At 42.5% G+C, this 24,353-nt stretch overlaps 1 protein-coding gene and 1 long non-coding RNA gene across 4 annotated transcripts in view; one reads left to right on the top strand and one right to left on the bottom strand.

Annotated features, from left to right (window-relative positions):
• Positions 1-10,653: 10,653 nt before the first annotated feature.
• Znf318 (zinc finger protein 318) overlaps positions 10,654-24,353 on the bottom strand; it is a 37,117-nt gene continuing 23,417 nt past the window's right edge. For 2 of the 3 annotated variants that reach the window (XM_059282145.1, XM_059282146.1), the window contains 4 exons: positions 21,947-22,147; positions 21,387-21,486; positions 20,824-20,942; positions 16,382-20,538 (listed from right to left, as the gene is read on the bottom strand). In XM_059282145.1, the coding sequence (XP_059138128.1) occupies positions 17,389-20,538; positions 20,824-20,942; positions 21,387-21,486; positions 21,947-22,147 (3,570 nt within the window). In that variant the 3' untranslated portion in view covers positions 16,382-17,388. Of the gene's footprint in view, positions 11,064-16,381; positions 20,539-20,823; positions 20,943-21,386; positions 21,487-21,946; positions 22,148-24,353 lie in introns of those variants that run through there. The other variant, XM_059282147.1, reaches the window with a different exon arrangement.
• Positions 12,758-16,495, top strand: LOC131926610 (uncharacterized). The gene is made up of 2 exons (XR_009383523.1): positions 12,758-12,906; positions 15,359-16,495. It is a non-coding gene; the product is annotated as an uncharacterized LOC131926610 (long non-coding RNA).

Genomic DNA, 24,353 nt, shown 5'->3' with positions numbered 1-24,353 from the left:
AGCCCTGAGTTCAATGGCTCCTTTCTAGGTCAGTGAAAGCAAGCAAGCAAGGGGCAGGCAGGCATTCTTCTAAGTGGTTAATTCCTCCTTAGTGGAGTGGGCCGAGACCAAGGGGCTGTGAAGCCCACCTACCTTTCTTTCTTTCTTTCTTTCTTTTTTTTTTTTTTTTTTTTTTTTTTGGTTTTTCGAGACAGGGTTTCTCTGTGTAGCTTTGCGCCTTTCCTGGAACTCACTTGGTAGTCCAAGCTGGCCTCGAACTCACAGAGATCCACCTGCCTCTGACTCCCGAGTGCTGGGATTAAAGGCATGCGCCACCACCGCCCGGCGAAGCCCACCTTTCAAGTAACTCATCCCCTCTGCCTCCATTTTCTTGTTTGTGCAAAGAACAGTAACTTGGTAACTGTCTCGTGGCACAGGGTTGTAACGGGAATTGGGTAAATTAATCTCAACAGTGCCTGACATATAACTGCTATGCAAGTGATATGAAGAGTCCTTTAAATGAACTCATAAGCCAGTCTGTAAGTCCCCAAATGTGGTCCTGCATACAATCTATGGCTTGCTCATAAGATTATCACGCTTGTTAAATTTGGAAGTTTCAATTAAACACCAGCCACATATTTCTAACTTAGTTAAAGCCTTTAAAATGTTGTGTAGTCACTGATGACTATACAGGATGAAATGGATACTTCCAACCCAATGGTCACACAGCTGACACTGATTAAACTAAATGGGTCACAAACAAAACCCCGACCAGGTTCAAAATCATGAACCTGGCAAGGGACTAGTAGGGCCTGGGAAAGAGATGAGAAGGTGTGTGGGATGGCAGCAATCAGATATATTACACACTTGTATGAAACTGACAGATGACTAAATTAATTTAAAAATGGAAAACCCCTTAGCAACCACTGTCCCCAAAGCCTGATAATAGATTTAAGTTACAGAATGCATCTTAACTTTTAAGCCAGACTTTATTATAAATATTAAATGTGTTGCCAGTTATTCAGTTATTCAGATCAGTCTTTAGATTTTTATTTTATGTGGATAGGTGTTTTACCTGTGTGTATACTGATGCACTATGTGCATGCAGAGCCCACAGAGACCAGAAGACAGAGTGGGATCCCTAAACCTGGACTTACAGATGGCTGGGCTCTGCTGTGTGGATTCTGGGCCGCTAGTGCTCTTAACTCCTGAGCCATCTCTCCAGCCCTAGTCAGATGGGATTTTTGTTGTTGTTGTTTGTTTTGTTTTTCCAGACAGGGTTTCTCTGTGTATCTTTGGAGCCTGTCCTGGAACTCACTTTGTAGACCAGGCTGATCTTGAACTCACAGAGATCTGTCTGCTGAGTGCTGGGACTAAAGGCGTGCACCGCCGCCACCACCTGGTCAGATGGGATTTTTTTTTTTTAATGACTATTCCATACACTTATTTATTATGTTTTTATAAGTGCCACCAATTAAAAGACTGCCATTATTATACCTCCCCAACAATAATCAATGAGTATTCATTCATTAAACACAAATTTGAAATTACACAGCCAGACACGATCATGCCCAAGATGAACAACTGTTACAGATGGAAGATCTAACGCAACACACTTGAGACACTCGGGAATGTAACTGAAGCCATGTCAACAATACCAAACATCATTTCAGGCACATCTGTACAAATTGAAGTGTAGAATAAAAATGTTCTCGATGTTACCGGCTCTGGACCCCAGATTTAATTTTGCACCAGGGTTTTAAGAGTTTTGATGTTGTCCTGAATTCCTCTTGGGATCTCAGAGAGATTTGCTGAATTCTACACTGAGCAGTTTTTTAAAAAATGACATTTAACAAAGTAGTGTAAATAAAAACACCGATGTAAAAAGATTGTAAAATGTGTCAAAAATAGCCCAAGGCTGGGGAGTGATCTCACTCAGTAAAAATGCCTGCTACGCAATCTTGAGATCCTGAATTTGGATCTCTAGAACCCAGGCACTATGGCATATGCCTATAATCTCCATAGAGAGGTAGAAACATGAGGACCCCCGAGGCTTGCTGGCCAGCCAGTTTAGTCAACTAGTGAGCGCTGGGTTCAGCGTTCTTTCCCCCTGGTTTTTTTTTTTTTTTTTTTTTTTTTGGTTTTGTTTTTTTGAGGCAGGTTTTCTGTGTAACCCTGGCTGTACTGCTACTCACTCAGTAGACCAGGGTGGCCTTGAACTCACAGAGATCTGCCTGTCTCGGCCTCCTGAGTGTTGGTATTGAAGATATGCTCAGCCGGGCGGTGGTGGCACACGCCTTTAATCCCAGCACTTGGGAGGCAGAGCCAGGCGGATCTCTGTGAGTTCGAGGCCAGCCTGGACTACCAAGTGAGTTCCAGGAGAGGCGCAAAGCTACACAGAGAAACCCTGTCTCGAAAAACCAAAAAAAAAAAAAAAAAAAAAAAAAAAAAAAAGAAGATATGCTCCACCACTGCCCAGCTATTTGTAACTTTTAAAGATTTATTTATTTATTCATTTATTCATATGTATATGAGTGCTCTGTCTTCATGCACATCAGAAGAAGGAATCTGATCCCATTACAGGTGGTTGTGAGCCACCATGTGGTTGCTGGGAACTAAACTCAGGACTTCTGAAAGAACAGTCAAGTGCTCTTAACCCCTGAGCCATCCCTCCAGCCCCTATTTGCAACCTTTAAAATAATAAAATTTAAAATATTTTAAAAGAAATATGTTCACATAAAAACTTGCATTTGAATGTTCATACCACTAATTGCATAGGTGATAGGTAAAAATAATCTCTAGAGTTCATCAACTGGTAAGTGGATGGACATGTGGTATTTAGATGTGTTGGTCAATTGTGTCAACTTGACATAGAACTAGAACCCTCAACTGCAGTGCTGCCTCCATCAGACTAGCTTGTAGGCATGCCCGTGGGGCCTGTCCTTCACTACTGCCTCATGTGAGGAGCCTGGCCCACTTCAGGCAGTGCCACCCCTAGGTAGGTGGTCCTGGTGGTGCCACCCCTAGGTAGGTGGTCCTATTGGTAAGAAATCAGGCTGAGCAAGCCCTGGAGAACAAGCCAGTCTGTAGCATTCTTCTGTGGTTCTGCTTCGGTTCTTGCGTTTAAGTTCCTGCCTTGACTTCCCATCATGAAGAACTGTAAGTTATAGGATGAAATAGACCCTCTCCTCCTCATGTTGCTTTTGATCGTGGTGTTTATCACAGCAACAGAAAACAAAACTAGAATAGTATCCATACTATAGAACATTATTCTGTGGTAAAAAGGAATACAGTACTGATGCATGCCCAACTGCAGCAGCTCCCCTTCATGTATCCAATACCAGGCTATGAGCACTAGTGACTCCTATAACATCCTCCTCTGCTGGAGGGTAGACAGAACCCGACCCAGAACAGCTGAGCCTGATTAAAAATTAAAAAGGCAAATATACTCTAGAGGTAAATCAGGGCTGCCAACTTCTTGTTCTTACCTCTCCACACAACCAAATATAAGTGTCTGGTCCCTCAGTCAGTGAACTCCACAGTGTAAGGGACCAGGGCAGTCCCGCCTGGTACATAGTATTTCCAATGCCTTGCTCAATCTCTCCCACATAATGCTCAATAAAAAATGTATGTTGGTGAGTGAATGTAGAGTACTATACAAACGTTCCCTGGGTATGAATACTGGTACTAATGGAAGAGATGTGGAGAAAAGAGGGGTCCAGTAGTACTCAAGAATTGGTAACAAGGAAGGCTTTGGATCGAGGGAAGCTCAGCTGCCTAGGTGCAAGGTCTTTTTTTTTGTTTCTTTTTCTTTCTTTCCTTCTTTTTTTTCCAGCACTTGGGATTGAACTCAGGGATTGATCATGCTAGGCAAGTGCTCTACCACTGAACTATATTCCCAACTATGCAGTTCATTTCTTAAAACACATAACTATCAACAAGTATGATGCAAAACAATATGATTAAACTAAGCCTGATTATAAATATTAGGTAACTAAGCTGGGCATGGTGGCACACACCTTTTATCCCAGCACTAGAGAGGCAGAGGCAGGTGGATCTCTCAATTCAAGGCCAGCCTGGGCTACAGAGCAAGTTCCAGGACAGCCAGGGTTACACAGAGAAACCTTGTCTTGAAAACAAATAAACAAACAAACAAAAAAAACAAAAAACAAAAATCAAAAACAAAACCAAAACAAAAAGCCAACCAACCAAACAAAAACATCAGGTAACTAATTTAAAAAACCTGAAAATTTGCTTTGGCAGCAAACCATCCCTACTATTTATAGTCATTCACAAGACCTACTAATTAAGCTTAATTAGCATGTAGCACAAATTTTATGTATCATTAAATACGAGGCAAATGAGAGAATGTGGGAAAGTGTGTTGTAAACTATAAAGCTCCATCTGTGTATCACTGTTATTATGTGTTTGGTTAACTTTGATTTGGTAAGTTTGATTACAATTATAAACTTTACTAATTTTATATCTCTCTAGACTGGCTCATGTATATGATCACATGCCTGTGACTTGTAAGGCAATACCAAAAACTGTGAGCTGGGCATGTGGCAAATGCCTGTAACCCTCTCAGGCAGAAGGACGGCAGACTGAGGCCAGTCTGGGTTATACCAAGAGACCTGTCCCAACTACACCATGCCACCCTAATCAAAAAAACAAACACACAAAACCCCTTTGTTCTAGATGACTGTTTCAAACTTTAATTGACTAGAGGGCTGGAGAGATGACTCAGAGCTCAGAACATTGTTTTTGCAGAGGCCTGAGGGGTTTGATTCCCAGCATTGACATGGCAGCTCACAAGCATTCATAACTCTGGTTCCAGGGTACCCAATGCCCTCTTTTGATCTCTGCAGGTACACAGAGACACACACAAGCAAAACACCCATATCCATGAATATTAAATAAATCTAAAATACACTAATGGACTAGAAAATTTTTGAAAGGAAAATAACTCAGTTCTGTAAGTTAATGAAAGATTAGCTATTTTTTAACCCTTATTGCCAATATTCTGTGTTTTCTCATTGTATATGCCCTTTAACTAGGAAGCTCTACTTTTTGTAGTTTGTATTCCTTAATTTAAAAAAAAAGAGGAGTAGAGACTGTCAGTTAGTAACAGGATTCATGCCTAATATGCACAAGGTACTGGGCTCAATCCCCAGCACCCTGGCATACATACACACACAGACAGACAGACAGACAGACAGACACACACACACACACACACACACAGAGGGGAGGGAGAGAGACAGACTGAGAAAGACTGCAGGACTAAGAGGTTGACTCTGAATTTGCTTTCTTGAAAACAGCAATCCCCACCTTGTAGAGAACCTGTGTGTATGGCTGATCATGTATCATCTCTCTTGTTCTCCAACACCATCTTACCCTTGTAAGCTTTTTCTTTTCCTTTTTTTTTGAGAAAGGGTTTCTCTGTGCAACCCTGGCTGTCTTGTAACTGACTATGTAGACCAGGCTGGCGTCAAACTCAGAGATCTGCCAGCCTCTGCCTCCCAAGTGTTGGGATTAAAGGTGTGCGCTACCAACGCCTGCCCCCTTCCTTACAAGCTTTGAGCCAACTCTGAATATGGTTACCAACATTAAATGCTTGGAGCTGTTGAGTGGGCTACACTTTGTGACTTGGTGGAGTCAACTGAAATAATTCAGAATCAAGTTTAGGAAAAGGAAAAATGGATTGGTTTGGGGGCAGTCAGGGTTGAAATGGATCCATTCTATAGTCTAGGCTGACCTAGAATTCATTATGTAGTCGAGGCTGGACTTCACACCCACCACACCCAGTTGGGAAAGATAAAGATTGGCTTCTCAAGTATCAATGCATCTTATACACTAGTATATAAAAATAACTATATGTCATTGGGTTTGGTCTGCTATTATTTCACTGAGGAGTTTTACATCTATATTTCTAAGAAATAATTGTGAACTAATATTAACTACATTAAGAAAATGAAAGGAAAATCACTCATGATCAATTCAGTTTATTCAGGATTACTTAACAAAATGCAACACTATCATAATAAAAATTCTCAGAATATTAGGAATAAAAGGGAACTCCAATATGATAAAGGCATTTATGAAAAATCCACAGCTAACATCATACTGCATGGAGAAATACTGATCCTGTTAAAAGCAGAGACAAAGGGCTAGAGAGGCATCTCAGAGATTAAGAGCACTGACACTCTTCCAGAGGACCCAGGTTCAATTCCCAGCACCCACATGGCAGCTCATAACTGTCTATAACTCCAGTTTCAGGGCTTCTGATGCCTTCACACAGACATACATGTAGGCAAAACACCAATGCACATAAAATAAAAATAAATTATATAATATAAAATTTATAATATAAAATGGAAATAATATATAATATGCATATTATATATAAGCTGGATTGGTGGTGGTGCAGGTCTTTAATCCCAGTGTTTGGGAGGCAGAGGGAGGCAGATCTCTGGTCTACAGAGCAAGTTCCAGGACAGCCAGGGCTACACAGAGAAAACCTGTCTTGAAAAACACAAATAAACAAAAAAAAGGCAGAAACAAATACACGTGCCACTTTCACCCATTCTACTCAGAAGGGCAAAGTGAGCAGTTAGGCAAGAAAAGGCATCAAAAGCTGGAGAGTCGGCATGTTGGCCCATGCCGAAAATTTCAGCACTTGGGAGGCTAACTAAGGCAGGAGGGTCATCCAACTTGGTAACTTGGTGGGTTCCAGGCTAGCCTGGGTATGGAGTAAGACTGTCTCAAAATTTTTTAGTGCAGGGATTATAAACATGAACATTCCTACTAGGAGAAAATGTCATCTATTTTATGATGTGATTTTTTTCCTCAATTAAAAGAAACACTGAGACAGCAGTTAGAATGGTAGTTACATTTTGGAAAGTACTGCCCGGAAGAGAACATAAGAGGTCTCATGATGTAGCCTTGGCTGGCCTGGAACTCACAAAGACTTGCCAGCCTCCACCTCCTGGGTGCTGGGATTAACGGTGTGTACCACCACAGCCAGCTAATACTCTATTTTTTTTACTTGGTGTTAACTAATGAGTTATGTTCACTTTACAGAAATTATTATTACATTATTATTAACAATCATAATGTGTATGCTTTTAAGAATGAGTACTACACTTTAATATGTTTATTTTTAAAGATAGTTACTGTGTTATCTATTAATGGGTGCACATCTAAGAGAACTGAAAACATGCCCACGTGGATACAGTGTTATTATAATCCTAAACTAGTAGGATAAAAATATTGTATGTCCCTATAATGGAATAGTCTTCAGCCATAAGATATGACGTAGTGATATATGATACCTGAACATTATGCTAAGTAGAAGGAAGCAGACACAAAAGGCCACACATTTATGAAGTGTCTAGAACGGTAAAGTCATAAGGACAGAAAGCACTGTTGGTTGCCAGTGGTAGGCGTGGCCTGAGAATAGGGTGATTCAGAACCTGCTGATGCGTGAGTTTAGAGGTGGGGGATGTTCTGGCGGAAGCTCCACTTCAGCCGCTGGCACGCTGGCATCCATAGACCCAAAGAGTCTGGAATGTTCTGGTGGAAGCCCCACCTCTCTGCCCAGACCCTTCCACTCAGAAAGTCCCGCCAAACACGGCTCCTCCCACAGAGATGCTCAAGACCACTCCCACAGGATATTTAAACTGCATCCCAGAAAACAGACATGTGGTTTTTTGGTCTTTCTTGCCCATCTCTTCTCTCTGGGGCTGGAGAATCACCCAGGAACACTTTACCCATTAAACTGGGGCTTTTTCTAATTCAGTCGGATTTGGATTGCTGCATTGGCGGAGAGGCTTATCGGGGTGCAAAAACTTTTCAGGGGAAGCATGGGCAAACTCTGGAAATAGTGGTGACAGCTGTATACTGTAAATGATAAGTTTTATAATAAAAATTAAATTTTATATTAATTTAAAGTTTAGGTTTTATAGCTCTAAACAGATGAAGACAGGTTTTTTTCTGTATCCCAGAATCTAATCAATATTTATATGTATAATTGAGCTATCATTTGGCTTAAAAGGGGCTTATCTTTTAATGTTATAAATGGGAAATGTTATCATTTTTACTATTTTCTATAGAGAAAATATTTTACTGTTTAAAATAACCCTGGACTTTTGAATTATAACCTGTTTTTTATGTTCAAGCTATTTGTGTATTATTTCTCCTGCAGTTGTACATAAAATGTTTTTACATTCAAAAAAAGAAAAAAAAAACGTTTAGGTTTTTCTTTTCTTTTGTGAGACAGGTTTTCTTCATGTAGCCCTTGCTGTCCAGAACTAGCTCTGTAGACAAGGCTGGCTTCTGCCTGCCTCTGCCCCAAGTGCTAGAATTGAAGGCGTGTGCTACCACTGCTCAGCTAACAGTTTATCTTTTTTTTTTTTTTTTTTTTTTTTTTAAGATTTTATTTATTTATTAAGTATACAGCATGTATGACTGCAGGCCAGAAGAGGGCACCAGATCTCATTACAGATGGTTGTGAGCCACCATGTGGTTGCTGGGAATTGAACTCAGGACCTCCGGAAGAGCAGTCAGTGCTCTTAACCTCTGAGCCATCTCTCCAGCCCCCAGTTTATCATTTTAATATATGTGGATTTCCGCATAATAAATAAACACTTGATGGGAAAGCATTCTTTAGAAATGGTCTCTCCCCCTGGGACTACCCCAGTACACCTCAGCCACAGACTCCAGACACCCCTGGAGAACAGAGGGTAAGTAGACAAGGAGCTGGCATAGAAGAATAGCAATCTGAGATGAGAGCTTGTGACCAAAATCTCTGACTGTCCCTGGGAAGAGGAACATGACAGGAGATGAGAACAGGTTTGGAGTCAGAGAATACTGTGGTGACAAAGTGTTGGCCATCTTTCTACTGGCTCCTTCCTGAGATTGCACAGAGCCACTGCATCTGGCTGGAATTTCCAAGTGCTAGCACCTCGGCTCTCAAGTTTGGTTTAAACTCAGTGATTACTATTTGAGTTGCTCTTTGGAAGAAATTAGAGTCTTTGAATAACTTAGTCTTGAGAGGACCTGGCAAACCACGAGGTCTCATGGCTGAGAACTGCTTAGGCAAATGGCTCCTTCAAACAACTCCAGATAAGAGGTTTTGGTATTTGGAAATTAACTTACTAAGAAGTATAATTCATGTAACAACAAAAGAGGCTTTTTTTTTGGGGGGGGGTGTTTTTGAGACAGGGTTTTTCTGTGTGGTTTTGGTGCCTATCCTGGATCTCGCTCTGTAGACCAGGCTGGCCTCGAACTTACAGAGATCCGCCTGGCTCTGTCTCCTGAGTGCTGGGATCAAAGGCGTGCGCCACCACCGCCTGGCCTAAAGGAGGCTTTTGCAAAGCCAGGAGCAGTCAGTTCATAAGAGGCGGGTTCCTCTGCTGCTGTTGCTAAACCTGAATTACATTTGGAGTCACCCTCTTTCTTTGACTGACACCCCCACCCCTACTGCAGCCCAGAACACAGGTTCACCTGCACTGTCCTGCTTTAGAAACCTTTCTGTAGCAGGAAGCCCTGAGACACTTTACTTCTCATCGGCTTCAGTAATTTTTTTTTTTTTAAAGATTTGTATTTATAGTGTTACAAAAGTTACCAAAACCATAGTCCATGACTCTGAAAGTGCCTGGATTTACAGATCAGGAGAAAAATTAGGCTAACAGTTTTCTGGATAGATCTGTAACTGGTAGATGACATTTAAATGATCACAGGCATTTAAAAGGCTAAGTTAGGCCAAGATTTGTTGGGTCCTGGTTCTCCTTTCCACTATGGTACTAAGCCCACAATATCTAAGTCACAGAGGCTCATGAAAGTATCAACCTTACCAGCATTTGAGATGAGCAGAATAAGGAGTTTCCTTAGTAATTGTAAGGATGCTTGTTTGTCTGTGTGCCAACCGCATGTTTCAGTGTGTACAGAGGCAGTAAGACTGGAGAGGCTGCAGAGGCGGCTCAGCAGTTAATAGTACTGGCTGCTCTTCCAGAGGACCTGGGTTCAATACCCAGCACCCACATAGTGGCTCACAATTGTCTGTAATTCCAGTTCTAGGGGATCTGATACCTTCTTCTGGTCTCCATAGGCCTATGTGCATGAGGTTAGTCTTTCCTTCCTTCCTTCCTTCCTTCCTTCCTTCCTTCCTTCCTTCCTTCCTTCCTTCCTTCCTTCCTTCCATCCTTCTTGTTTAAGACAGGGTCTCACTATGTTGCTCTGGCTGGCCTAGAACTCAGTATGTAGACCAGGCTGACACTGAACTCACAGAGACCTGCCTGCCTCTCCTCCCACATGCTGGGGTTACTAAAGGCATGCACCACCACACCCAGCCTAGTACTTCTTAAGCATCCTCTTAAGCCCCTTCTTTCCGATCCTCTTCTGAACGTCTGTATCCCATTCTTCTAACACCACATCCAATTTTACCTCTATTCTTACATGAACTAGGAAGTGAGGCTAGAACTAGACAGAGCCTACCTGCTGAAGACACTGGAACACATGGCCCAGAAAAAACAAGAAAGCTTACAGTCCAGTTTTCTCAAAACTACATTTGTGCACGTGCCATGCATGTGTGTGGAGGTCAGAAGACAGCTTGGAGGAGTTGGTTCTGTCCTTCCACTGTGGGTCCCAGGGATTAGAGTCAGGTCACCAGGGTTGGTAGCAAGCACCTTTATTGACTGAAACATCTTACCACTTCCCACAATTTTAACATTAGAGATGGAGTTGAGTAATTTACTCAATGCTAGATTAGGTGTACAGTGGCAAATCTAACACATACACCCATTACATCTATTCTTATCTCGATCTTCCTCTAGATATAAAGACACAAATACACGTATTTACTCACCAACTTGTTCCTCGCAGCTAAAATGAAGGGCTTTCTCCATACAGTTGTAAACAGCCATACCCACCTTCTGTAAGTTAGGCCTAAGGGTGACTGTCTACTGGCCACAAGGACGCTTATTAGTTCCGTGATCTCTGTGTTTTCTATCCCTGCATTCCTGGAGCAGAGATGTCTGCTTCAGTCCTTCCTTTTGAAAATCTGGAAACTTCTGAGACACCCCCTGGGAAAAAAAAAGAGATAGATGGGTGAGGGTCAATAACAATGTGATCATAATTACTTAATGTAGGAGGGTACAGGAAAGCTGAATGAAATCTTAACCAAGTATCAAAGAAATGATGCAGTAATGCTTCAATATGGTTGATTTTTACGTCTTTGCTTTCTCCACATTATTTTTTACAAGGTCTTTTAAACATTTTTAATTATTTTGTGCTTGTGGTGGTGGTGGGGTGTGCACATTTGTGAAGGTACCCACAAAGGCTGGAAAGGGTGCCAGATCTCCTGAAGCTGGAGTCATGGGTGGTTATGAGCTAGCTTTCTGATGTGAGTGCTGGGAACCTAGCTTGAGTCTTTTACAAGAGCAGTACATGCTTATACTCAGAACTCTATCCTTTGTTCTTTCATTATATAATTGTTTTTATTTCTTCCTACTTATTCACTGATTTTAAGCATACTTATTTTCTGCAAAATCCCTTAATTTTGTTTACATTTATTTGTGTATGTGTGTAGGCACATGTGTGTGGAAGTCAGAGGACAACCTACAAGAGTCAGTTCTTTTCTTCTACCCTGTTGGTGGGACTGAATTCAGGTCAGCAGGCTCCAGCACCTTTACCTGCAGAGCCATCTCACCAAACAGAAACATTAATTAATTAATTAACCCAGATCATTCATGAATGGAAGTAACACAAGCTTGTAAAGCTGTAAGTTAATACATCTAGCTATGAATTACCTTTCAATCTATTGTCTATAGTAACAACTTGGATATCTGTTGTGGATCTGCAAAAGTAAGCTTTGTGAAGACAAATGTCTAAACAACATTTACTGTCCAAGTGTTTGTACAGAGTAGAATAAAAGTGACTGGAGACTCTTGAAGAAGGTGTGTTGCCTTGGCGGCAGTGGCAGTAATTTACTAAGTTTTGAGGGGAAACATCAGGACCTATTTGTGCTGGTGGAATAAAACCAACAGCAGAAGCTGAAGTCAGGGATGCAGTAAACAGGAAAGACACAGCCTTGAAAAATGTTCAGCACACAGATCTACACAGAAAAAGAAAAAACAACAACCCTGACCTGTAATTTTTTTAGTTCTAGACAATTTTAACATAATCTTGTGTGTGTGAATACATACATATGTACAGAATATTTTTATATAAAGTACATTTTCATTGTCAGAAGGTTGAAACACAGCAGACAATACAAATAAAAATTAAAAATGCTCCTCCTTCCTCCTACAAGATAATTTTGTATGGTTTTTGTTTGTTTCCATGAAATGGAATAGTTTTAGTTTTGATAAAATGTCAAGAAAATGTTAGGACATAAAACATTGAATTATTCCTTTAGCCAAATCATAGAAATTTTAGAGTTTAACTGGCTGACATCAACATGCTTATTTGGCTGGAAGGAAAAAAGAGGCCAACTGAAAATCAGAGTTCTCAAAATGCCTCCAGCCCTTTTCTTGCTAACTCTTAGCTTAGTCAGTTTCTCTCTTTCCCATCTCAGTTTCTTTTCCAGGAGTTGTAAGGGTAGTGCTCCCCTCCTAACCGGGTATCACTATTCCAGAATGTTACGAGAAGAGGGGACCACCTGCATCCTTGTTACACATTAACTGCCACAGAGCTTTGTGTGTTGAGAACAGAAGGACAAAAAGACAGTTGGCTTCTAGAATGCTCAGCATTCAGCAAACACAGGCAGCAACTGAGAATTTTGAATCCACGTACAAACTGCTAAGTATTACCATACAGTAAAGGAAAACAGCTATCACCACAGTGCTTTTTCCCAACAACATTTTTATTGAGTGTGCTCTCCGTACTAGGCAACTGTGCACTACGAATACAATGAGGGAGAGCATGGTAAGCAAAAATGACCTCTCTTACAGTGGTTAGTGGGCATGTTAGTCAAAGAGACACGGAGGGTAAAATTATAACCATGTTAAATGCTTCCACATAAACATACACTTTTATGGATGTTTTCTTCCAAGTGTATATGGGTCAGGGTATTTGGATACTGGTGACTTTTTAAAAAGATTATAAACTCTCAAAATTGCACTATTAATGAGAACATTACTGTATACATAATTAAAATTACATAGGCAAGCCAGACATGTTGGTACATGCCTATAATCCTGGCCCTTGGGAGGCTGAGCCAAAAAGACTGTTGCAAATTTAGGTCTATCCTTTTCTACAGGTAATTCTAGGCCAGTTTGGGCTAGCATGAGGAGCTGTCTTAAACAAAACCCCCACAAAACCAAAATGAAATTAAATAAACATAACTGCAAACTAAACTCTGCCCAGTCCCAGTGGATCCAGCCACAAAACACTCCTGTACCTAAGGCTCAGGAAACCCTGTAGAAGAGGGCGGAGGGCACTTGTAAGAGCTAGAGCAGCGGAGTGTCTGCTGGGAGACTGTGTCTCCCAGCTACGTCAGAAGCTACACCCATGAAGTCTCACCAACATGACTGCGAAACATGAGCTGACCTAGGATGACACCAAAAGACACGCCCACAAGACCTCAACCTACACAGAGCTTCCGGACACTGAGGAAAGCTGAGAAACAGTCTTCTCCAGGAAGAGCACAACAATTGATTATCCAATACAAATTGTTAGCCCTGAAAACATACATACAAGTAACAACATTGTACAGACTGAACAGGTTATATATTTAGGCATATATATGTCCACATATATGCATGTAATAACCAATAATGAAAAAAAGAGACTATGAATTTGAAAGAGAGCAAGAAGGGTAGAAATGCTGGAGGGAGAAATGTTGTAATTATAATCTTGAAAAGAAAATAAGAAATTCTGTGAAAGGACCAAATAGGTATTTGTGCTGCATTGGGTTAAACAGTCATTGTTTATAGTGTTGATAAATACAAATGTATAAACACTTAAACTCTAAATAAAGAAAAATGTGCTTATAATCCCAAACTACCTCCACATTTCTATTGTTTTCAAATAAATTATCAATGAATGAAGACTTAGGTGAGCTTTAGTGAGGAGACACAATTCTTTGAAGTACATGAAAATGAAACCACCCCACTTAATTCTGCTACAGGCTCTCTCCTCTGAGGCCTCCTCCACTTACATACCCCACCACCCCACCCCTGCCACACACACAGTTTTTATATTATGTGTGTTCATTCTCCATTTTCTTCAGTCCCAGAAGCTGTGGATCTGATATGTATTTTCCCATGCTTTATACCCAAACACTTTTTTCACTTTTTCATTTTTTAGAAACCAAGTGGGATGGTTAGGTATGAGTATTTTACTATATTGCTCAGCAGGGTTAGCAGAAAGATCACTCAAGTATTACATGCTCTGTGAGACCAGTTATAAATAGAAAGTTGGCATGTAAGGCAGGAAAAAAGCATTCACAAAGCAAAGAGCACTTTCAGGTGGTAATGTAAACAAACAGGGCAAAAATAGGCATTTGTCCACATTTAAACATTACTGCTAATTTCTCACTGCTTAAGTCATCCAGGAGGAATTGTCCCTGGCGGGCTGGAGAGATGGCTTAGCAGTTAAGACACTGGCTGCTCTTCCAGAGGACCCGGGTTCAATTGCCAGCACCCACACGGCAGTTCACACCTGTCTGTAATTCCAGTTCCAGGGCTTCTGATGTCCTCACAGACATACATTCAGGCAAAATACCAATGTACATAAAGTAAAAATAAAAAAAAATTGTTCCTGACTTAACCATAATTCTGTTATAGCACAGCTCATGTAAAAGATCTGAGCCCACTCCTAACCTCCAAGGTCAAACGTTTAGTCCTGTGATAACAAACAGTAAAATGTCTAAGTGCCAGCTCCTGGGCTAGACTTCTGCACTTACTTTCTTTCACCTGGCTTTTCTGGCTGGGCTCCAAAGCTAGACGTCATTAACCAACGGGTGGAGCCAGCAGCACACCCTGCAAACTACAGTGGCCTAAAAGCAGTCTGTTCCCTGTGCTGGTTTAGGGCAGATCTGAAGAATGGCATTCCTTCAACTCCTACAAGGGAATATTCTACAAGAAACCCTGGATTTATAGACTACTTTGAAACAGACCTCAAGGCAATTCTTCAGTTTTTTAAAGTTAAGGCTCAAAGTTCTTTATGCAGTTTAAGGTAGCTCCAGCAGCTGAAACCAGTCTGCCCTTACATACTGCCTCTTCCCTTCCCAGCCTCTCTAGCCCTACTAAACTAGAGGGAAAGATTCTTACTCTGAAAAGTAGGATTAATTCCTCTTCCCAAAGAGAAGTGGAACTGAGGCCTGAGAGTGAGCACAAACTGGCATTTTAACTTATCTTTCCCCAAACTTCTGTAGACGACGTCCTCCAGTAGGAGAGGAGACGCCTTCTGAAGAAACGGATCTCTTCTGACACCCACCGGAATTTCAGTTTTTCCACAGAGCACTTTCTGAAGTCACTCTACGGTTTCTAGGCCAAGAGTTCATTCTACTCAAACTTCCGTTTAAAAAGAGCTGGAGGACCTGTGTGTCAAGTGCTTTCCACATAAGCCTGATGACCTAAGTTCAATCCCTGGAACCAGCTCCACAAAGTTGTCTTCTGACATCCATGTGCATGCCTTCTCACACACCACACAAACACACCCCCCAACACTTGACTTTGAAAAAGTAGATCAAAGGTTACTCAGGTAAATATTTAATTCTGAGATGAGGTAATAATCCTCACCTTTAAAGGAACAAATACAACATGCCAACTCTGATGATGTAAAGCAACTTATCCAAAATCATGGCAAATGGCTGAGACATTCAAGGATCTAGGTCTCTCACACCCATGCCTTTTCACAAGAGGCCATGACTGGTTAAGTTGGAATTTACTTAGGCTCTGGAAAAACCAAACGCAATCTAGGGAGTCTGTATAAGGAAACAGGGAAGGAATCCTAAAGAAAGAGATTGGTAAGGCTGATTCTGCTCAAGTCTCCGTTAAGCCAGGTTACAAACTGCTGGCCAAGGAACGGCAGAAGGAAACTGGAACAGAGTGTACAAAGTCCAAGGCCTGGGCCCTGATTCCCAAGTGCATCCCGCTCCAGCACCTGAATGTCCTGCTGGAGCTCCATTTCCAGAAGCACCCAGGGAGAGCCAACACAAGGGCACTTATAGAAAGAGCTTCCCAACAGGAGATCCCAGTACTAGACTAGTACTGTCTTTTCTTCACACCGAGGCAGCACAGGGTACAGACTCTACAACCTACTCCTCTGACAAGCAGGAAGTGGCTTGAGAGAAGGACAGCTGCAGGCTGTGTAGACAGCAGGGCAGCAGTTCACCAGTCTAGTTTCCTGTGAAGCGCAAATGTGTACGGTGTCAAGACAAACACCCAGAAAGAAGTATGAGATGAGTACATTTATTCCAAAACATTAACACATTGAAAACAGTTCAACTTGTCCAAGCCAACTTCATCCATTCTTTAATCTTTTATTAAACACAATGTACAACCCCAAACATCACACCATGGCGGTAATAACTTGGGTAAGGGAGAGGTAGAGGGGTTACATCTATGCTTGTGGAACACAGAATTAGTCCAATCCCAATTTCAGATCTGCTAGAGTTCACAACAGCAATGGCTGATAATTTAACATCAAATGTTACTGGACCACAATATAAGGAGCAAAGGCCATTTCAAAACTAAGAGTGACCTCAGAAACACAAACGCTCTGGTACGGAGCCACAAATAAGCCTTACCGGTCGGTTTGCTGTCTTCCAAACCTGAGCCTGCCAGCTTTCTTTCGTTTACCGAGGCCATTTCCAAACAAGTCTGTAAGTGACCAGGACCATCTGAAGCCAAGGCAACAAGGTAAGGAAGGATGGAGCTAACATGCCAGTAAGAGAAGTTAAACAGCAAGCCCAAGAGCTACTCACGTTGCGCATTTCTAACAAGGTAAGGCGGTCTCTTCCGAATGAATGGAAACCTAAGGGAGGAACAAGTCTTTCTTCACAAGTTTTCCATTTCAGCTAGCTTTTCTGGTGTTTCTCCCAGAGAGCCATCAACTGCCCAGAAAAGTGGGCAGGAATACACCACAGTAACTGAGTCACTGTCTCCCTCCCCTCACACTCCTCACAGCCCGAATCAAAGCACACTTTGAGGTGAGCCAGAGAGACATTGGATTTTAATGACAAAGAGAAAAGATTTTGGCCAAAAATTTTAAAAAATTAACAGAAAATATTTTTAACAGATATATAGAGAAGTTAAGACCGATTTGTCTAATATTTGAAAGGGAAAGGAGTGGGAGAAACAGGCAAATTTTCTTAGCTCCCATGAACATTTACTGTGAAGGTTCCAGATTGCCAACTAGTCCTGGATCAGCTGGGGTCCAATTTCTACAACCCAGTATGACTCATCCATTCAGGTAGTCCTGGCTGTTGTAGTCCTGAACACTTGCTCTTATGTGGTCTGGGATGACATCAACTGCAGCTTCTTGTTCAGGCACTTCCTGAGGGCCTAGATTGCCTCTGACTACCTGATCCCTCGAGGGGGACGCCGAGGGTGGAGTTCTCACCAAGTTCACAGCACTGCCAATGTCTGCACTTACTTGAGGAACTGCCTCTGAACCAGGTACATTCAGAACTCCCAGCGGTGGTGAGCCCATCTCCAAGGAATTACACGTAAGAAAGTCATCTGGCTCAGAGAGCGGAGAGCACATTTTCTCTTTTGGAACTCCAGCCGTCCGTGTGACAAAATCAACAAGGTCTGGAAGGCAAGGAGATGGTCCAAGGCCTGAAGGACTGACTGTTGTGGATTCCATTCTAAGTAAATCTTTCGGTAATTGTGAAGTTTCTTTTACTTCCTCAGACAACATTCCTCCAGCCAATAAGTCAAGGGCCTGATGTGTTCTCTCACCTCCTAAGTCATGGTCAATGTTTTCTACAGGGTGTCCTGTTTCGAGACAGTTGGAGGTGATTCTCCCATTTCTGGGATTAGATGAACTATGTTCACCCTCTGTTTCAAAATTAAGCACCAAAGTTTTGGGAGATTCTAACGGAAACCCAGAAAAAGACGGTATTGGTTCAAAGTCAGTGGGGCTGGAAGGATTACACACTACAGATGGTACAGAATTTTCTTCACACATTTTCTGGGACGGGGCAGTTGGTGATCTATGTGCTCGTTCTACCTGAGCATTGCAGAAATCAGCACACACATCCCCCAGGTTCTTCAGGGCAGCAAGCCTCTCTACCTTTAAGTGTGGAACGTCCAAGTTTTCCAGGGCTTTGCTTTCTACTGTCACTGTTAGTTCTGGACAGGGGTCTTGTAGCTCCACAGCTTCCACCCCTAGCTTCTCTGGGCTCCTTCCTAGTTTCTTTGGGCTCTCCCAAGCCTCTGGTTTCTTTAAACACATATCTGATCTAGGTGGGGACAGCAGAAGTAATTCAGGCACACTTTTTGGACTCTGGAGCAACGATGGAAATGAATCTACTTCTGCCCTTTTAGAAGAGAGAGACTGACTCAATTCAATTACTGCTTGTCTTGGGTCTTCATGGCCTGTCATCAACTTCCTAGACCGCCCCACCTCTTGGTCAGTTGTTGATAATTTGGGTTGTCTTATTTCTCCTTCCCATGTGTTTCTGTTGCCATGGTTCGAACTGGAATCTTCCATGCTGTGGAGTCCAATGTTGGCTCCTGCTCCTTCTTCAACTGCTCCCTTTCCTTTTAGTTCAGTATTTCTCTTCACTTCTCTTTCTCTACAGTTCTCAGACTGGTTCAACTCTTGGTTCTTGTTTTGGCTATCTACAAAGTTAGTTTCTACCAACTTCTGAGACCCCTTGGTATGACAGTGTGTGTCTGATAGACGAGAAGCTGAGTCTGTACCAGATGTCCCTGGCTCTCCCAGGTCAAATTTGATTTTCCCCTCTGGAGGGCTATCCTTATCAGTGTTACTCTGAAAGGAAGCAGAAGTCCACATGGCTGAAGTCTCTGTCTTTGGGGTAACCATTTCATAAGGCCTATTTTGGTACAACCTTGTCAGAGGCTGTAGGAAGCTATAGCTGCCGTCTCTACTTTGGGGATCTATATGCTCTACAACTGACCATTTCTCTACAGACACCAGACCTTCTGAAATGGGATCTTCAAGTTGGCTAATTACAGGAGCAGTGACCAAACCACTATCTTGAGGCAGGTCCTCTGGGGATTCACTACTGTTCAAAGTAGAAGTGGAAGAGATACCTGAACTTTCAGTTCTGGAGAGGCTGCTACTTTCCCCGTTGGCCAATGGACTACTACTCAGCTTAGTCTCATGGGCTCCCTTCCCACCACGGCTGTAGAATATATCATACAGGTCCTTAGCATTGGCTGTCGCTAAGCACAAGTTTCGCTTTTCTAATTTTTTGGCCTGCTCACTGAATACACTTGAGAGGGGTGGTGGAGGCCGCACTAACATAGAGATTAGGGTCTGGTCGCGGTCACTCTCACTCACCCCAGGAGCTGTCTCATCAGAAGGAATAGCAACTGGCTGTTCTGAGGCCGTGAAGGCTACAGGCAAAGCTGGGTTCAAAATCTTAGGACCTTGGAAGCCACTACTGAGAGTCTGCGATATAACTGAATCGGATTTCACTGGAGCTAAGACATTTGCTTGAGTAGGAGATGGGGCAGACGGAGGAGGTATAACCAGGGGTGGTGGAGGTGGAGGTGGAGGTGGAGGTGGTGGAGGCGGTGGTGGCAAAGCCAACATTTGCTCAGGTACTTGGGATGGCTCATTCTTTTCAGCCAGTTCCACTTTTTCCTCTGGAGATCCTTTTAGAATCACCTCTTCCCCTCCAAAAGCTTTGGAGATGATATCTGGAGGCAAGAGTAGATCAGATGAAGACTCTTTAACCACTGGCAGAGGTCTGGCAGACGTCCCAGAGGACTTGATGGACAGAAAGGTGTTAAGAGGGGCAGGCTTGCTCACTGTGGCTGACCCTGATTTGCGGAGTACCGTGGATGGGATAGGCAGGTTGGGTCGGATCTTAGTCTGTGTTGAAGTTGTAACAACAGGTGTCCAGGGGCTGGTATGTGCAACAACAGTTTTCCCAGAAAGCTTGATTTTGATGGGTTTTGCCTTTCCGGTTTCAGCTTTTCCATCGTCTTTGTCCTTACTGTTTTCCATAGTGTCTTCCTTAGGGGCACTTGGGGCCACTGCTGAACTTTTTTCCTCTTCTTTCTCTGGCTTCTTCCAACTGAACTTTCCAAAAGAAGAGGCTACTGATGACTCCTTCTTTACCTCTTCTCTTCCTGGGAGTTTGAGGCTAGCGTTCCTTCTAACTTCACCCTTTTCAGGGGAGTTCCCACCCTCAGACTGCTGGTCCTCTAAGTCTGTGCAGGCCTTGTCCTCTTCCTTCGGTTCTCTGACAACCTTTGCCTTTTTCTCTACCTTCTCCTCCTTTGGCTTCTCACTAAGTTTGCGCTTCAGCTCACTCTGCCGCCGCCGCTCTGTCTCTAGGACCACAGCCAAGCCAGCTTGGCGGTCCAGATTTCTTCGTTCTTCATACAATGGGTTTTCTTCCACATAATTCTGGAAAGAGAAAAGATGAAGAGGCTCAATAAACTATCAAGTTGCTATAAGAGAGAAAGTCTTGGCTCTTGCCACTACTCGAACTCATTTAAGAATAAATCATTGGAAAATCTTTTCAAGAACTACAGATAATTTGATTAACTTAGCATCTCTCACTAGGACCAAGAACTTCCTAGTGGTTAGATGGGATGTGAAATGTCAGCCACGTTCTAACGCTGGTATCTGACCAAGTCAATGGAATTAAACAGAAAAGTGGGGAGCCCCACAAGGACTACACAGACCAACCTTGTATTTCTCATTGTGCTGGTGACCCTTCACATGTTGCTCTCCAGAAATTGGATCCCCCAAAAATTCCTCACAAAGTTGGCAGTAAAATCCAGTGATAGGAATCAGAAACTCAGAGCCTGAAAGAAATAGGAAAGAGGAAGCAAGCCTTTTTCATCAAGAATGACAGCAACCAAAGGCAAATGCCATCCCTCTTTTGCAGTAAGATAACTGTACCCACTCTGGCGTCAGAAGTGGCATTTAGATGACTCCTAAGGACATACTCTTTCTAGCCTAAAGTCTGAACTCTAAAGCTAGTCTTTCTACCTCTTGGGTACACCCCTAGCCAGGTCCACTCCTTAAACTCTAACATGCACTGAGCATTTTGGGGAGCTTTAAGAACCATGTTCTCAAATAGTTAACTCCCTCAGGGATCATCTCTAAACAGATGCAGTAAGCACAATGACTACTTATAAAGGCAAGAAGCAAAATTTCAAAGGCATCTGACTTCTCAAACTTCTTAATAAAAACACTTCAAAATCTTACAGATTTTAGTTGAAAGGGCAGGGAGGGAGGAAACCTACCTTTTGCAGGAACAGTTATCTTGTCAGTTCGCTTTCCAGTGTCTTGCTTAGCCTCACTCTGGGTCTTTGAAGCCCAAGGTCTGTTGTAGGGATCCAGTGTCTATTTGCAAGAGGCAGAGGCGCTCACACAACAGCACTAAAATCTCAATGACCCATTTTTCTCTCTTTTTCTTCCCCTAAGTATCAGACCAGGGAACCAGTAGTCCTTAGCTACCCACCCCCACCCACCAACTCTGCCAACTGTTTAAACAGAATCACCTGTGGAAAAGGTAAAAACGCGTTAGCTCAAGTACTAGAAACAGACAAATAAAAATTCAGGTACTCAAGGAATCAAAAGAGACAGAAGCCTCACTTACACTTGGACGGTGTTTAGTTCTAGTAGGTCCCCTGAACTGAGCCCTGGGGAGAGTATCTCCTTTGTTCTTATCTCTTGGCTCTTCAGATTGGGGCTCCTGTCCATTTGAGAATGTTTCATTTTCCAGCTTTGTAATGCAGATGGATGCATAGCAGTTGGAGAGGAGTGAGGGGATAGCGGAAACAACAGTGGTCAGGACACCTACCTGTGCGTGCTTCTTATTGTGCATATGCGTGAAGAAGTCAAACATGGTCCCACATATGGTGTTGCAGTCTTTGCACCAGTGATTGCCAGCGTCGTAATACTCATAACCAGCAACAGGCTGCTCAGACTGCTTAGAGGCTGGCTGGAGGCTTTCAGTAGAATTAGGGCTCTTAATATAGGACTTTTCATTTACTTTTGATTCCTAGAGAGAAAAACTTACACTTACAAATAATTCAAGGCAGACTAATAGATTTATCTACTCTTAAAACAGGTGGTTATAATTATAGGAAATATGACCATAGGAATTATGAATGACCATATGTCTAATGCCTAAAATAAAAAGCTATATAAGATGGGGAGAATCTTAATAGAACATGCATTCAAAGCTCAAGAAAATGATTTAGACAATACAGTTCTTTCATATCAAGAACAAAACTACTGGGGCTGGAGAGATGGCTTTTAAGAGCACTGGATGCTCTTGTAGAGGACCAGGAATCAGTTCCAAGTACCCACATAATGGCTCACAACTAACTGCCTGTAACTCCAGTTCCAGGGGCTCAGACACCCTCTGCTGGCCTCTGAGGGCACTGCATGCATGAGGTACACATACATACATGCAGGCATATTATTCATACACATAAAAATATAGAATCTTAAAAAAAACCACATATACTTATATATCCTAAAGTTTCTCTAGAACAATATCAAGATCATATGGGATAAGTGAGATGGCTCAGCAGGTAAAAGCCTGATGATCCGAGTTTGATTTCCAGAATTCATATAGACCACTACATTTGGTGTCATACATTTGTAATTCTAGCCCTCCTAGGGAGGTGGAAGGAAGAAACAGGAGAAACGTCTGGAAGCTCATGGGCCAGACAGCCTGTAATTTGAAGCTCAGCAGAGACATTAAGAGAGACCCTGCCTTGCCGGGCGATGGTGGCGCACGCCTTTAATCCCAGCACTTGGGAGGCAGAGCCAGGCGAATCTCTGTGAGTTCGAGGCCAGCCTGGGCTACCAAGTGAGCTCCAGGAAAGGCGCAAAGCTACACAGAGAAACCCTGTCTCGAAAAACCAAAAAAAAAAAGAGAGACCCTGCCTCAAAAACAAAATGGAAGGAGAGAAGTAACTCCTCAAAGTTGTCTTCTTACCTCCTCACATGTGCTATCACACATACATCTAAATAAAATGTAATTATATATGTATGTTCATCCATATGTGTGTGTGTATGTGTGTATGTGTGTGTGTGTATATATATTAGACTAGCCAAGACTGTAGAATGATCTGACTGCTGCTGTTGACGGGAACTAGAGAACAACAGTTACCTACAGAAACAAATATGCTAACTTAAAATCAAAATAACTAGAGAGAGAAAAGGAAATGTGAAAGGCAGCTAACAGGTCAAAAGCTCAAGTCTGGGAGGAAGGGACTGGACCTGCCTGGACTGAGTCTACCAGGTTGATCTCAATCCTCGGGGGAATCTTTGCCCTGGAGATGAGAATGGGGGGTGGGCTGGAGGGAAGGGGAGGGGGGCGGGAGGGGGGAGAACAAGGGAATCTGTGGTTGATATGTAGAATTAAATTATATTGTAAAAAAAAAAAGAATATGAAGAAAATAAATCACAGGTCAAATCACTGTTCTTGTGTGTCCTGGTACATATGGAAAGCCAATGCTGCACACACATAAAGCAGACAGTAATGTCCACGGACTGACCTAAAGGGATCACATCAAATATTCCTAAACTGCCTAAAAGTCACCAACACAAGTTAACTTTAACAACTCCATTCAGTGTGTGTGTGTGTGTGTGTGTGTGTGTGTGTGTGTGTACACACATGTAGGTTCATGTATGCCAAGGCATGTGTTTGGAGATCAGAGAACAAAATGTGGAATCAGTTCTTGCCTTCTACTTTATTGAGAAAAGATATAAGGAAAATTTATTATTATTTTTTTATTATGTATACAGTGTTCTGCCTGCATGTATTCCTGCATGCCAGAATGGGCATCAGATCTCACTATTGAATTGAACCTGGGTCCTCTGGAAGAGTAGCCAGTGCTCTTAACCTCTCAGTCATCTTTCCAGCCCCGAGGAAAGAAACCTTTTGTTTCTGCTGCTATGATGTATATTCTAAGCTAGATGGCTGTGGTGATTTGAATAAAAATGGCCTCTACAGGCCCATAGGGAGTGGCACTATTAAGAGGTGTGGTCTTATTGGAAGAAGTGTGTCACTAGGGGGTGGACTATGAGGTCTCAGAAGCTCAAGCCAGGTCTAGTGTGACATTCTGATCTGGTTGTAGAACTCTCAGCTACCTCTCCAGCACCATGTCTGCCTGTGTGCCACCAAGCTTCCCGCCATGACTATAATGGACTAAACCTCCACAACTGTAAGCCAGCCTCAACTAAATGTTTTC

This window comes from Peromyscus eremicus, chromosome 16_21, assembly GCF_949786415.1.
Source record: "Peromyscus eremicus chromosome 16_21, PerEre_H2_v1, whole genome shotgun sequence".
NCBI classification, from domain to species: domain Eukaryota; kingdom Metazoa; phylum Chordata; class Mammalia; order Rodentia; family Cricetidae; genus Peromyscus; species Peromyscus eremicus.
This window is presented reverse-complemented; position numbering and strand designations above follow the sequence as displayed.